The sequence below is a fragment of the Thamnophis sirtalis genome, unplaced genomic scaffold (assembly GCF_051295495.1).
Source record: "Thamnophis sirtalis isolate CommonGarterSnake01/CBP01778 unplaced genomic scaffold, rThaSir2_p1.2 scaffold_7, whole genome shotgun sequence".
NCBI lineage: Eukaryota > Metazoa > Chordata > Lepidosauria > Squamata > Natricidae > Thamnophis > Thamnophis sirtalis.
This window is the reverse complement of record NW_028261387.1, coordinates 78,118,627-78,134,745: the sequence shown is the minus strand read 5'-3', so window position 1 is coordinate 78,134,745 and position 16,119 is coordinate 78,118,627. Positions and strand designations below refer to the sequence as shown.

General features: G+C 39.0%; 1 protein-coding gene across 2 annotated transcripts in view; it reads left to right on the top strand.

The window, feature by feature from the left end:
• NFATC2 (nuclear factor of activated T cells 2) overlaps nucleotides 1–15,904 on the top strand; it is a 164,191-nt gene extending 148,287 nt beyond the window's left edge. Inside the window, exons 10-11 of one of the 2 annotated variants that reach the window (XR_015697362.1) lie at nucleotides 12,151–12,364; nucleotides 12,762–15,904. Coding sequence is in view for 1 of the 2 variants with exons in the window: in XM_014057931.2 (XP_013913406.2) it covers nucleotides 12,151–12,206 (56 nt within the window). In the remaining variant the exon portion in view is untranslated. Of the gene's footprint in view, nucleotides 1–12,150 lie in introns of both variants that reach the window. The other variant, XM_014057931.2, reaches the window with a different exon arrangement.
• The last annotated feature ends 215 nt before the right edge of the window (nucleotides 15,905–16,119 follow it).

Here is a 16,119-nt window from a genome sequence, read left to right as displayed (position 1 = left end):
ATTAGTTTTCTAATCTTTGCATCTACTATCAAGCCAATTATACCATATATTATAGTGTAGCTATAATATGGATCCTCATTTTACCAACCTTGAAAGGATGAAAGGCTGAGTCAACCTTATAATTCAGGGTCATGCACTATAGTTCCCAAGTCAAGTGTTAAAAACCCCAAAACAAGAGTAAATAACATCAAATCTTAGCAGAAAGTAAAAGCACAGCCTTAATAAATCCATGAGCGCAAACATTTGACTCAACTCAGTGTTAGCCATATTATTCTTCCAATAAATTTTCAGAAGGGCAGCCAAAACTTAAAATAACCATTGACTATTTTGCTGCACTTTAAGCATTTCAAATATGTCCCCCTTCTAATCTCTTTTGATAAAAAGGATTTATGTAATATCCCCTCTGTTAGAGAAGATTCTTGAGAGTCCCTTGGACTGTAAGGGGATCACATCAGTCAATCCTAAAGAAACTCCACCCTAACTATTCTTTGGAGGGACAGATACATGCAGCTCAAATACATGCACTAAATGAGAAAAGAGGACCCTGATGTTGGGTCCAGGAGAAAAACACAGTAGAGCATGAGATGGTTAGGTACTGTCATTGAAGTTGTTCTGACCTAGGCTTCCCAAGAGCATGAAGCAAACTTCTTGTCCCAACAAAAAAACCTTTTATTAATTTACTGTGAATTCTATTCATTCACATCCAGCAAATCTTTCAAGGGAGGATTTACAGTCACAGACCTTATCAGGCTTGGAGAGCTGCCAGGCCGATATCTGCAAAACTTGGCAAGGAGTCTCAGAGAGTCACAAACCAATTAAGTGAAATAATTGCCTCCTGCAAACTCCACTCCCCTTTCACTCCTCTTTTATTTCCTCTGGGAGGGGCCATTCATCATCCACCTGTGGCCTTACTCCCAAGTTGACCCTTATTCTTTAGCTGTTCCCTTTGTCTGGCAACTCTGTGCATATGCACACAGGGAACAGGCTCCAGCTGTTCGTCTGCCTCACTGATGTCTGACTCTGAAAGCAGCTGATAACTGGCATATGGCTCTTGCCTCTGGCACAAAGCCCTCATTAGAGCCTTCCTCAGAATCCAGGACTGGACCATGACTGGACCACGTTCCTCAGGCAAGGGCTCTGCATCGGAGTCAGAGAGGGAGCTAGACAGCAGTGAGACAGAAGAACAGCTAGAACCTGTTCCCAGTATGTGTATGCTCAAAGCTGCCAGAAAACAAGAACAGCTATGAAAGCAGGGTCAACTTGGGAGTAAAGCCACACCTTGGAGGTGATTGGCCCCTCCCATGGGAAACAAAAGAGGAGCAAATAGGGAGTGGGCTTTTGCAGGAAACAATTCGTTCCTTTGGTCATTTCAAGAGGGGAAAATTCTGTTTGTGATTATAAAAGACTCTGTGCCACGTTTGCCTTGCCTTGCATTTGAAAACTAATTATCTGGCAGCTCGCCAAGCGAGATAAAGTTCATGTTGATAAATATTCTTCTGAAAGACTGTTTGCCAAGCCTTGCTGACTGTGAATGAAAGGAATTCACAGTCGTGTAAATAAAAGAGGTTTTGCCAGGACCCAGACTCTGCTTCATGCTTGTTAAGGAAGCCTAGGTCAGAACAATAATTGACTAGGATGAAATCTACCAATTTAAACCTTGCAGTGTTCTCTTTCTCAACCTTAAAGCCATGGACTTCATTTCCCAGAATTCTATCCAATGGGTATCTGGCTGTAGAATTCTAGGAACTGAGCTCAAGGTACCTGGAATTCAGCCAGGTTAGAACAAGAGAAACTCTTTGTCTGGGTTCCAAATAGCATCCAAAAGTAAATCAGAGTCCAAGGCAAAGTATTGCTCAAAGTTCCAATTTATTAAGACAGCCATGTTGGCACATCTGGGGAAACCTGAATCTGAAAACTTCCCGGTTTTCCCCACTCAGTTGAAAGTTCAAGATCTTGCCCCCACACCCACAAGTCCATCACATGGTCCAATCTCCCACTGCCATACTGGTTCTACCCATCCAATTCCGGTCATCTGTAGAGCTGCAGAGACAAAGGATGACCTTGGCTTTCTAGAAAGAATTTTGTTGTGACTACGTAGTATGTTACTCCTTACAATCCCCCCTCCCATTTTCTCACAATAGAAAATGCAGAGCATAATAATAGAAAGTGTGGCAGATCAAAGACCCAAAAGAAAAGATGTCTGCAGACCTGACACTCTTATTATCACAATCAGGTAATATAGGTACTCCCCAATTTACAGCAGTTCATTTAGTGACCATCTGAAGTTACAACATCACTGAAAAAAGTGACTTATGATCGATTTTCACATTTACAACTACATTTACAATCCTATGGACATGTGATCAAAATTCAGGCACTAGGAAATTGACTCATGGGAAATGATGGTGGCAGTGCCATGGGGTCATGTGATCACCTTCTGCAACCTCTGACAAGCAAAGTCAATGGGAAAGCCCAATTCACTTAACTATGTTACTAATAATGCAGTGATTCACTTAACAACTGTAGCAAGGAAGGTTGTCAAACCGGGCAAGGCTCACTTAACAAATGTCTCACTTAGCAACAGAAATGTTGGGCTCAATTGTGGCCATAGGTCAAGGACTACCTGCAATATATAAACTCCCAGTATGTTGTGTTGAAGAGATTAAGGTTATTCTCCAAGGTTGTGGTTGAAGCCATGTTGGTTATTTCACCAGAAAGTCTTCCATCTACAAGTCAATGCAGCTGTAATTCAAAGGCTAAAACAAATGCAGGACACAGGGATTGATTTGTGGGCCTATGGCTGCATTCTACTACACAGGCTGTTCTTGAGTACACCCCCGCTTTCAGAATCTGTTATTGTTACATAACTAATTAAGAATATAGAAATAAAGAAATGATTGTATATTGTTAATGGTAGAAAAAAATTGAAAGAAACGCTCTCTTTGCTTAAATTGAATTAGAGGATGTACGCTATTTGTAGCAAAATATACCGATGGAAAAAAATAAGAGATGAAAATTTGGTGTAGCTTTGAAAGGGCAATTGACGATATCGTTTATGTATTAAGAAAAAATAACTATAAAGATGGAAAATAATGGAAGAAAATAATTTGGCTGAAAGTGAAAACAAAACTATGATGTAAAAAGGACTATGTAATTGAGAGGATGTAAAAGAAAAGACCCGGACAACTCTTTGTTCCTATAATATATATAATTTGTATTAAAAAATAAAAAAAACCTTGGGGAAAACATAACCAATGAGATGAATATTAATAGTGGGACACAGAAGCATTATGCAATTGATAACAAGAGTTACAGCAATATATGCCTAATGTTATTCTCTTACATATTATTATATACCATTATTTCAATTGTCATGTAGTGAATACTGTTTTTAAAACTCATGTGAGCAAAGTAAACTTATACCAATAAAAAAAAAATATGTTGTCCACAACAGTGTAATTCTATGAACACAAGGACTCCCCATTATCTAAACCTCTGATTATCTTAATCTTTTGAATGTCTTCCCAGCCATTTGGCTACAAGAGGGCACATTTTTATTAGATATTTACAAGAATCAAAGCGCAGTATTCAGGCCTCAGGAATTTTTGGACTATTTACCACCATCTCCCCATTCCCTCTCTTGCAAAAGCAGAATGAGTCATAATAAGCTCTAGATATCAGCTGTGCAATCATCAAAAGTACAAAGAAATATGAACGGATTTGGAAAAAGTGAGTCTGGAGCAGTTGTTTGCCCTTATCTGATATTAAGATCACTGAGACAAGAGAGACTGACATGAATGTGCAGCAGGTTAAAAAGCATCAAGATTTCTCACACACGACCCGAAAAACCACACAAATAGTAATGTAGTTGACTTAGAGGAGCCATTCACAATTAGTGCTAAAGCAAAATATGAGCCAGCAGTGTTAGAAGGGATAGAATCAGTGGTGGGTTTCAAATTCCGTTCCATTTGGTACATTTGGTACATTTGGAACGGGGCCAGTGCCGTCCTCATGGACGTGTGCAGCGTGCGCACGCATCTTAGCGCCTCCGCAATGCTCCGCAACGCTCCAGCTGCTTTGCGGACCGTCGCGCAAGTGCTGTATGCCCCTGCGCGGAAGTGCAGAAGCCTTTAAACACCGGTAAGGAGCTCGGATGGGCAGGTGGGCCCTCCGGAGCACCGTACCGGAATGGTATCAGGTGCTCCGGGCTGGCTCCGGTATGCGCGTACCAGGTCGTACCGTCTGCAACCCACCACTGGATAGAATCAAGATTATGTAAAGTGTTAAAACCACTTTATAATGCCTTGGTAAGGCCACACTTGGAATACTGCATTTAGTTTTGTTTGCCACGATGTAAGAAAGATGTGAAGACTCTAGAAAAAGTGCAGAGAAGAGCAACCAAGATGATTAGGGGACTGGAGGCTAAAACATATGAAAAATGATTGCAGGAACTGGGTATGTCTAGTTTAATGAAAAGAAGGACTAGGGGAGACATGATAGCAGTGTTCCAATATCTCAGGGGTTGCCACAAAGAAGAGGGAGTCAAGCTATTCTCCAAAGAACCTGAGGGCAGGACAAGAAGCAATGATAAACAGTCTGATTAATCAGATTTCAGAAAGTCCTAAATTGGGTCAGTCATAGATAATATTTGCTTCAGAGACCACCAAGAAGCCCCACTGGGAAATCTAAAAAATACAGTACAGTATTGAGAGGAGGAAATGAAAAATCTTTTTTCTATATTATGGCCACAAAAACTACATGAAGGTAGTGCTCATGTAGTCACCAAATAAATACAAGCTTCCCTTGAGAAAAGTTTTTACTTAAAGAAAATCAAAAAACGAAACAAACTTTTGTTTGTAGCTTGAGATAATCTGCATATCTAGGGCTGGATTCTGAGTTTATAACAGCACCAACATTAATTACACCAGCATTGGCTTCCTTAATGAATTATCTAGTGTCTGTCTGTCTGTCTTTCTGTCTGTCTGCCCATCCATCCATCCATCCATCCATTATCTTATTATCTATTGTCTTTCTGTCTGTCTCTCTGTCTGTCTTACATAGCCATCCAGTGAGACTTTTCCAATGCAATTTGCCAATTTGTAGAAAAGTATATATTAAAGAATTTATTTTTAAATAAACTATCCCTATTTAAAAAATTACAGGAAATTTGTGGAAACCCAAGTGCATCAGACAACATTGCAAACACAAATGCAGACAGGGACCTGTTTTCCAAGATGCAAGCTTTAAAGCAACCTTTTTAAAAAAAAGAAAACACACATTCTCAAGTTCAGTAAGCAGAAGTTGAGGGCTTGACAAAAATGATTGATGGAAATCTTGCCTCTTGAAATGAACGTGTTTGCCCATTCTGATTCTCTGCCCTACTGTGGAAATGCATGCCACCAGCCTCTTTGAAGACCATCGTGTTCTGATGCTCTAGTTTTTGCAGGCTAATAACTTCTCAAGGCTCAGGGCGTGTCCATAGGATAAGGTAAAAAATAAATAAAAGAAAACCAAAAGGCTGCCGACTGCGATGCAATTGAAATTCTGCCCCCCACCCTTTTTCATACGCAACGCATATTAAAAAAATATATATCAGGCAGAGTTTATATAGCACATTATAATATAGAATGTAGAGCGGTGCCTTTTAACTTGATTTAGCTGTGCTTGGTAAGTAACTACATAAATATTATTACTTTTTAATGTTTTCTTTGTTTCATTTCCCATTGAGTTTGGGATCACATATGACCCTGGGACACCGCAACTGGCATAAATTGCCAAGTGTTGCCAAGCGTCTGAATTTTGTTCATGGAATCCATGGGAATACTGTAGTGGTGGGATTCAAAAGTTTTTAATGCCGGTTCTGTGGGCATGGCTTGGTGGGCAGGGCATGGCTTGATGGGCATGGCAGGGAAGGATACTGCAAAATCCTCATTCCTTCCCAATCACCTGGGACCCGGGAGGCAGAGAATAGATGGGAGCAGGGCCCGTCAGAGATTGTATTTACCGGTTCTCCAAATTGCTCAAAATTTCCACTACAAGTTCTCCAGAACTGGCCAGAACCTGCTGAATACCACCTCTGGAATACTGCCATAACAGTCATAAGGGTGAAAAACGGTCATTTTTCAGTGCCATTGTAACTATGAACGAAGTTACTCACTGTTGCGAGTCAGGGACTGCCTGTACCATGAGATTTTTGGCTCATTAAACTCAGTACAATTAATTCAGAGAGCTTTTCCTCCTTCAGATCCTGATCTATTTTGCATCTGCCGCTTCTCAATACATATAAATGAACACTTCCCTCAGTGCCAGCCAGTCCCGTTTTGGCTGTCCCGCTGCTTTCGAACAGGAAAAATGTCTCCTTTCCAAACAGGTTGATGTCTTTAAATAAAAAGGAAATGTCCTTACCATGCATAGAGCTTTTTTTTTTCATTCTCAGTATTTAACCCTGTGAACACAAATGTGCTGATAAATAAAACAGCTTGTAATGTCATCCCACTTGTTTACACAAAGGAAATGACCCACCACTCCCTCCTTAAGGTTGCTGCTCACCTTTTTTTTACCTAAATCCTATTTTTAGCATTTCAAAAGACCCAAAACTTTCCATTGAAGATCTGCTCTTCTCATTTCCTGGGTAAAGAAAACAGGAAGCCTATTTAAAAAGAGAAAAAAAAAAGGTATATAGTCTTCAGTCAGGGTTTCTTCTGAATCTAGATCCATATCACCCCCTGCTGGCAATTCCAGGACATTGCCAGACTTTAGAAGCCAGCAATTTCAATTAAGGCCTAGCCTTGTTTTAAAAACCAACAATTAATTAGATGTCTTAAGTATAACTGAAGGCACACACACATTCTGCATATTGATTAAATGCTTAGAGCACTTAGCAACACAACCCCAACAGGATAAGATGTGTTGACGATGTTTGAGGAACAAGATTGTATATTAATTACACAATCCCATCAACAAGTATGGATAAGAACAATGTCTAAAATCCCCCCCCCCCGGATAGTTGTAAGAGAAAAGCTTAGAATATTTTTGAGTTCATTGGGGTTTTTTAAAAAAAAAATTTCAACCATGGTTAAAATCTTTAAAAGTGCATTGTTGTGTTAGGTCTGTAGTTTTCAGAGTTGTTGTTTTTAATTGAGAAAGCTCAATCCTGGTTTGCATCCTCTATATGTTTCCCTCTTTCTATTTACAGTACAACAGGTAATAAGTAATGAACTGAGCAATTACAAAATCTGTAGAACAAGCAATGCTCTTAATAACCATTACAACTTGAAAATGTGTGTTATGACCTGCCCAGATTGAGTCCAGGTAATCCTCAAAATACAACCAGTTGCTTAGCAATTGTTTGGAGTTATGATTGACCTCCTCGGGGTTATGTGTGATCCAGATTCACAGTTCTGACCCTCCCCTGTGTTCACACGATCACATTTTGGGCAGCTGACCCGCATTTGCAGTCGTTTGCACTGTCCAGCAGTCACGTGACCACAATTTACATTTTTTTTGGCTATATACTAGCACTTATATCCTATTTCTGCAAAAAAAAAAACATTACAGACAATAGATTCATTTAACAACTGTTATATTTGCTTGACATCCACAGTGATTCACTTAACAACTGCCGCAAAAAAGGTTGCGAAACCTTATAGGGTCATGATGGCGAACCTGTGGCATGTGTGCCACAGGGGGCATGCGGAGCCATATTTGGTGGCATGCCAGCAGTCAGGCTTTGGTGAAGCCTGGGGAGGGTGAAAAATGGCCCCAACAGCCCAACCGGAAGTTTGGGAACAATCCATTTCTAGCTTCCAGAGAGGCTCCCGGGTGCGGGGAAGGCCATTTTTGCCACCCTCAGGCTTCAGGAAAGCCTCCAGAGCCTGGGGAGAGGTCGTATGTGCATATGCGATGTGGGGGGATGCACATACACAGGTGGGAGGGGAGACAATTTTAACACGCCATAAGAAAAAGGTTCACCATCACTGTCATAGGGTAACACACTTAATGACCAGCATGAATTGTAACCATAATTTTGAGCTTAGTTACAGTCGTAAGTCAAGGAATACCTGGGTTTGAAGCAAGCAGAGCTTTTGAGTCACCAGACTGGCCCAAATGTGGTCACGCTATTATAGGGAGAATTTTGCATGGCCATTGTTCCTTCAGATGATTGCATCAAATTCCACCACAGAGATATCCAAGTCTGGGGTGGGCAACTATGGAAACTTTATGACTTGTGGACTTAAATACTGAGATTTCCCAAGCCAGCCAACTTTATGACTAGTGGACTTCAACTCCCAGAATTCCTGAGGCAGCTGACTCAGGAGTTCTGGGAATTGAAGTCCATAGGCCGTAAAGCCAGAGTTGCCCATCTCTGATCTAAGCCCATCTTGAAGTACCAATGATCCTTTCAGTTCATTTACATGCTTGCTGAGGCCAAAATGTATACAACCTCTCAGTCTGATTCCAGAACATTCCAGTCTCCATTGTGACATTCCCAAAATTTGCCAGAATGTCCTTGCCCCTTATCGAGCCAATGTATTGTATTCTAGAATTTATTATTCTGGAATAGAAAGTGGTACAGAGTGTTCTGGACATGGGGGAAAAGGCCAGAGAAAGCTGGGGAGGAGGTAAAGAGAATTAGGAGACCAGCAACAACACAACAATTTCATGTTTCTCTTAGAAACAAAGGGGCTGTGTTGCTTGGCGAAATAGTTTTGGAAGGTGCTTTATCTGAATCTTTGTCAAAGTAACAAAGCAGTCCCTTGCAGTTTTCACAGCCCTACAAATACCGTATTTTTGGAGTATAAGACGCACCTTTTTCCTCCCTAAAAGAGCGTGGAAATGTTGGCGCGTCTTATACACTGAATACAGCCATTTTTGGCCTCCCAAAGCCCCATCTCTGCATCCCATTTTTGCCCAAAAAATGGGCGAAAAACATGCCATTTTTCACAAAAACATTTTTCACAAAAGCTTCAGCAGGGCTGGGAGAAGGGGAAAATGCCTCCATTTTTGCAAAAAACAGGCCATTTTCTGCAAAACCCGGGGCATTTTTGCTTTCCCCCAGTTGAAGCCTGCAGAGTGCTCCTGGGGGCCGGGGAGGACAAAAACTTTTTTTTTCTTATTTACCTCTTTGAAATCCTGTGCGTCTTATACACCGGTGTGTCTCACAGTCCGAAAATATGGTATCTCTTTCATTATTTTTTTCTCAACAACCAGCATTCAGAAACACACTGCAGGTCTAATGTATAATCATAATAACTAACAGCCATTAAAACTTTATCTTCTATGAACATATCTAATCACTTTTCTAGACCTATCCCAATCATCAGCAATCACAGTATCTTCTGGAAGTAGCTCCAGGGCCCTGGGAAAATACAGCTGCTACCTTTGAACAATCCTGATTTATAGTACCGTATTTTTCAGAATATAAGACGCTCTGGAGTATAAGATGCACCTTAGTTTTTGGGGAAGAAAATAATAATAAGAAAAATTCTGCCTCTGCCTACCAGCATCCATGGTATTCAGGTGACACATGGTAACAAGGTCAGCCAATGAATAGGCATAGCAACTAAGTCAGCCAATGAGGGCTTTTGGACTCTGAAATTTGCTGTGTGAGCAACAAGGAGACAGGAAGGAGCCTGGCTTAGCTGAGAAATTAAAGTGAAACTGCTTGTGTTTTACTTGTATTTACTGCTTCCTTGGAAAACCTGCTTTACTACTGGTTTGGGCATGCACAGAAATGTCCAGGTGGGTGAGCAGAGCCTCCCGACGCCGCTACTCCTGGTTTGCCTGATCTGGGCTGAACCGGCAGCAACCTACCACTGATGTGGGGCATGTGGGACATGTTCTCCCCTTTCCCCGCCAGGAAATGCCGGGGACTGGCTGGGCATGCATTTAAATGTTTTAGAAGAGGGCTTATTTTTGGAGGAGGGCTTATTTTAGCGCATGCTGTCAAAAGCCCAATTGGGTTTATTATCCGGGGAGGTCTTATTTTCAAGGAAACAAGATAGTAACAATAACAACAGTAATTATGGGTCATCTCTATCGACTCTTAATGATGATATAAATAGATCTTCTCCAGGATGACCTTTTGCCCACCTGGTTTCTTCAAGTCTCCCATCACCTCTCTCATTAAATCCATCCACTTTTCTGCCAGTCTTTTTCTTTCCACTTTTCCCAGCATTTTGGAGTCATCAGGGAAACTGGATCTAAACAAGTGTCCAGAATATAATAATTTGAACCTGGTCATTTTGCCTTAAATGAAATCTCAGGATTGATTCTTTTTATGATCCAGTTGTTTGTCTTCTTGGTTATCCGTGGTATTCCTAGGCGCTTTCTCTAACACCAGAGTTCAAAAGCTTCAATACTTCAGTACTCCTTTGATCTGCTTCTTCAAAGTCCAACTTCTGCTTTCATACAATGTCGGAGAGAATATCACTGCATTCTGACCTTTGTAGATATAAATGCATATCCTTTCTAAGGCTTTCGCTGCAAACCTACCATTCTATAGGATGCATTTCTCATTCCTTTATTGTTGTCAATCAATCCTAAAAAGCAAATCTATTTCCCACTTCAGGGTATCTGGGTGGTTGTTGCATATGATGTCATTAGTCTGTTCTTCTATTTAAGTGTGAACCAATTTTTTATTGTGCGCCTTGACTTTCATTACTAGAATTTCCCGAACCTTTGTATTTTCAGTTATAAGAATAGGGCCATCAGGATAATGCATGTTTCTTTCTCTAATTTGATGATTTTATACCAAAGCAGCCCCTCTCAATATATATTTGGTTGGATACACAAGGGAAGAATAAAAGCAAAAGACTAGACTAGACTAGACTAGACTAGACTAGAATAGACTAGACTAGACTAGACTAGAATAGACTAGACTAGACTAGACTAGACTAGAATAGAATAGAATAGAATAGAATAGAATAGAATATCTGAAGGCAGGACAAGAAGCAATGGATGGAAACTAATCAATTAGAGAACCAACCTTAGAACTAGGGAGAAAGTTCCTTACAGTAAGAACAATTAATCCGTGGACTAGCTTGCCTTCAGAAGTTGTGGGTGCTCCAATACTGGAAGCATTTAAGAAGAGACCACACAGCCATTTGTCTAAAATGTTACAGAGTCTCCTGCTTGAGCAGGAGGTTGGACTAGAAGACCTTCGTGGTCTATTCCAACTCTGTTATTCTCTTATCTCACTCCTTTGCTAACCTGGAGCCAGTATTATATTCTGACCAGATTTTTGCTTTCTGTGCTATGTGTGTAGGTTTTACATGGACATCAATAGTAACAATACCATATTCTACAGGTGATTTGTCTCCAATATATAGCAAAATGGGTTGTTTAGTCACTTCCAAAGATTTGCAACCTCGTAGACATTTTGCCAAGACTGTATGCCAGTAACTGCTTCATTGAGTTTTTGCAGTTAATGTCAATTTAGTGAAGAACATTTGAGCAATATATAGGCACGTGGAATATACACTAGCAAACAGAGTTTTACCGTGAAAAATCACCAATATGTTCATTAAACAGTGGAGAATATAAATGTATTGGGGGTATTTTGTACACTGCCTGGAAGTCTTCTCACCTAACTGAGCTATGAAGTTAACAGGACCATAGTTTACCAAGTCATAATCTGACTGGGGCACTGCAGAATATGATTTGAATGATCCGCAGTTGGTACAAAACATGAAAAATGAGAATGAGCTTGCAAGAGTTTCTGGACAGGATTCAGTAATAAAAGTTCATTACATCTGTGTCAGTCCTGTATTTATAAAAGTCAGTGAAGTGTTGCATTATTATATTACATTACTTTCAATAAACCAGAAATGAAAACTCCCATTCCTTCCAGGAATCCAGGAAAGTATATCTCCCCCCCCCCCCCACTTTCTTTCCATCTTCTTTACAGTTTGCAAGCTACTTGAGGCTGAACGATAATGATGGACTGAAGACCATCTAGCAGGCTTCATGGCTGCACTCCAGCAATTGGGACTTGTCATTGCCAGATTGTCCTAGTCTTAACCCATTATTGAATGCCAGCTTTTCAACAGCAACCACACAGGTGGTTTGATGTTAGATTCTTTCGCGTTTTCTGCACAGTAACGTTTCTGCTTTTGTGTTTCTTTTTTCCCTCTCTCTTTCCCTTCCCAGTTAATGAAATTATCAGGAAAGAGTTTTCTGGACTCCCTGCCAGAAGTCAGACATAGAAGATGAGATTTATGAGACAACTTTTGCAGAATCCATCCGTATCTGACTTCTAAGAATCTTCTCTTGTCCTGCCTGCCTTTTGTTTCCTCAACTGACCATCTCAAAGCACCACTTCAACACCAGGAACAATGCACTGGCATCCAGCTGACAATTTTGTGTAAGCCACTCAGCACCTCTCATTGTAAACATCAAAGAAAACTCTCTTCCTTTTGTCCAAAGATCATGCAGTTCTCAATGTAACCTTGCAAGTGCCTGATGTAGATTACTGAAGTGTCTAAAGATGTGTACATGGACTAGAAATGACAATTGGAGGGGAAAAGGTCCAGAAATTTCTATTGAACTAAAGTATGGTTGTGTACATGAATGCATGTTATGAACGCTGGATGAATTTTATAATTGCCAACTCAACCCCAAAAAAATGAAGTAGGTTTCACAATGCATAGCCAGAAACAAAATTTAAAACTTGCAAAACTCAAGCATTGAACCTCTCTCCCTTAAACGAAATGGAACAGATCCACGTATGCAACATTATGTTTATTCTTTTTTTCAAACAGAAGCATGACCATCGCTCTGCACAGATTCGCAGGTGTTTAAAAAAAAAAAAATTAAAAAACCATCAAAGTGCAACAAGGAAGTTGCTGCAATGGAAAATGGATGAAAATCATCTGGTGTGGGCACAGCTTCTAGTGAGAATGTAAAGTATTTTTTTAGTTGTAGCTTTGTCATATTTTTGCTCTATTTTTAGATGGACAAAGCCATATTTTCATTGGACTGGAAAGTATGTAAACTCAAAATGCAATGCAGTCAACTATTAAGCATTTTTTAAAAACCAAACAACATCCACAGAAGAGAGCTGAACCTGTATTTGAAACTCTGAAATGAATGTTAAAGCTAAAATATTTAACTTTAGCCAGAGTGTGCATTCTATTCCACACTGTTCTATGCAGCATTTCGCTGTACGGTGTACAGATTTGAAACTGATTTATTTTAGGTTCTGTCCCTTCCACACAAATAACAAGTTTTGTTTTAACTTAAATCAATCATCTCAATTTGATTTGGAAACTGCTTTTATGGTTTAACAGTGGAACTTTTGCAGATCTAGCCAATTGTTCAACTCATGGTAAAAATCACAAGATGGCATATTTATATTCATAGGGAATGTGAGATCCTAGTAACTTAATTGGTTAAGCATAGAAATGTTTGATGAATAGTAATTTAATTGGTTAAAGCGAGTAGGACTTACTGATTTATTCTAGCAGCTATCAAATTATCCAAAACTCTCAGAGCCTCTTTTCATTTGTGGTACAATATGGTTTTTCCTGCCAAACTGCAAAAAAAAAAATTCTATTGATGATTAGTGTATTCTGCATTTAGATGTTATTTCTCTAAATCAGGGGTGTCAAACTTTGCGTCATCACAGCACCATCATGCGATGTATCGGGACTTCCCCCCCCCCCACTTCGCTAAACTGGGCAGGGCATGGCCAACGTGTGATGCATCCAGCCTGTGAGTCACGAGTTTGACAGCCCTGCTCTAAATTTTTTGTTGCCAGAAGAAGCCGCAACATATTTTTTTACTCTTCTGCCCAATATATGTTGTAGTTTCCTTTCTTCATCCCTTGCAAAATTAAAACTGTAGATCAGTCTACGTAACTCACATGGTACAAATTGTTTAGAACTGCATACTTTTTTAGGCATACGTAGACTTATCCATATTCCATCAATAAGGTTCTTAAAGAACTGATAAAAACTAATAAAACTATTGTAATTGTCAGTTAAAAATGTGATTTTGGTTTCTTGAGGATTGGTCCCAATGTTCAAATGTATAAATGGGCATGGAAAGTAGGACTGATAAAAGTACATTTGCAATATATGTATCTACGCAATATAAGAAAGCATAGCTACATTCAAGGAGTTATGATGGAAACGTTTTGTCCATATTTTCCTAAGCTTGATTCAGAGAAGTGAAATAAAAGAAACGATGAAAAGCAGCTGAATTGGATAGTAGTAGAGATAAGGACAAAAAAATTTTTCTAGTTGCAGCTAACCTAGCTCTTCAAAGTTAAGTAAAAACTTTTATTATATGAATCAGTTTTCAGTTTCACTTCAAATTATCCTAAATTATTAGCATTAAGCCCATCCTTGAATTCACATCATAATTGTTTTCATCACTAATCCTCAAATGTTTGTTTAGATACCTGGATTTCAGGCCAAAACTTGGAGTCATTTTTGTGCCAAGTATAAAATACCAAAGAAACTTCCTATTTGAATTTCCTTACTGGGTTATTGTTGAATGCTATCGTTTTATACAATTTGTTTATCTTTATCTGCCTAATCTATAGAGAATTTTAAGGATGAGAGGCAACCTTGCTTTGGCTTTTAAGCTCTAAAACACCAAGTCTAAGAAATAAATTATTGACAAATGTTAATAGCATTTTTGGATAAAAAGTAAAAAGTCCTTTGAGTTGAGCTTAATTCCTTTGACTTCATGGCCACCTATAGTATAGTCTTTGGCAACAATATGCAAATGATTTGCAATTGCCTTCTGTAAGGACATTGGCATCCCTGGTTTAAATGCAATAGTAAATCCTTGTGGCCGTTTGTTTCTACCTAAGTTTGGTGTGAAATTTACCCTTTCTGACTTATAACTACTGTTTCTTATTCGAGCTGAGTATGTATATCTGTCACTAAAAGAAAACCAACCAACCACCTAATGGCTTAATATTATTTGTGAACCAGGAATATTCACGTTATGCCAGTGAATTACTGCAGAGGATAAAAAATATCAATAACTATTGATATCAAATACCAATATCAACAATCCAGAGTTGTTGTTAGATACAGAGCTGCGATTCTTGCTGATCCAACTACTTGATCGAATGTTCTTACAAGCTCTTGTAAAGTATACGTAAACATGAAAAGTAGTCATAAGGTGTTTAGTTCTCTTTCATTTCCTATGGATTAAAACCATAAGGAACGACAACAGGACAGTCATATTGCTTCTTTGTTTGATTTTCTGCAATATCTAAAAAAAAAACAGATGCAGCATTGTATTCTTATCTTAAGCATCTGTCCTACCGTGTCTGATTTAGAATATTTAGCAAGCAACCATTCGCTGATACTATTCAGGTCTTTTCTTACACGGGAAAAAACCCGCCTTAACCAAATATATATTTCTCAAGCAAAGACATTCCGCTACAGATGTTTGTCTTAAAAAAATAACTGGATACATTTAAGATAGTACAGGTAATTCTGAAACATTCAATGAATGAAATTATTTATTTTGGTTTTGCAATAGTTCTACAGTGTTAACATTTGTAAACTTCATGTAAACTTTTTTATTATTATTATTATTGCTTTGGTCTAAAGAAACTTGGACAATTAACTGCCTTATGTGAGTAATTTGTTCTCAGTTTATCTGGAAGACAGCCATAGTTGCATATGAGGAAATTCTTTTTTCCCCCTTCAGTTATCTGAAAGCTTCATGACAAGTGCCTTCCTGTCATTGTATCAAAAGGCCTCACAAAGGATTGTCTACCAAGTGAACGACTGTAATGCATTTTCCATTAGTGTTTTATTATGCTAAAGTCAAAGCAGTTTATTGTAACTCAATGGCATTTTTTTTCAACATTATTATTTCTTAACCACAGTTTAGGCCTACATATTATAGGATAAGCGTCTATAAACTTTTGCACTAAATAGTTTAAATTGTCCATCTTTAAATGTAAACAGTCAGATGGTGTTGGAGAGTCAACTCATGCTAGTAAGAGCTTTTCATTACTTTGGAATGCATTTGGCATTAAAGAATACCAAAGAAAAACTGCACGTGAGAATGTTTTGTGATTTGAATGGATTTTTTTTTTTCATTCTGGGGAAATCTTTTTCCCTTTTCATTTCCTCTAGTTTTTGATCT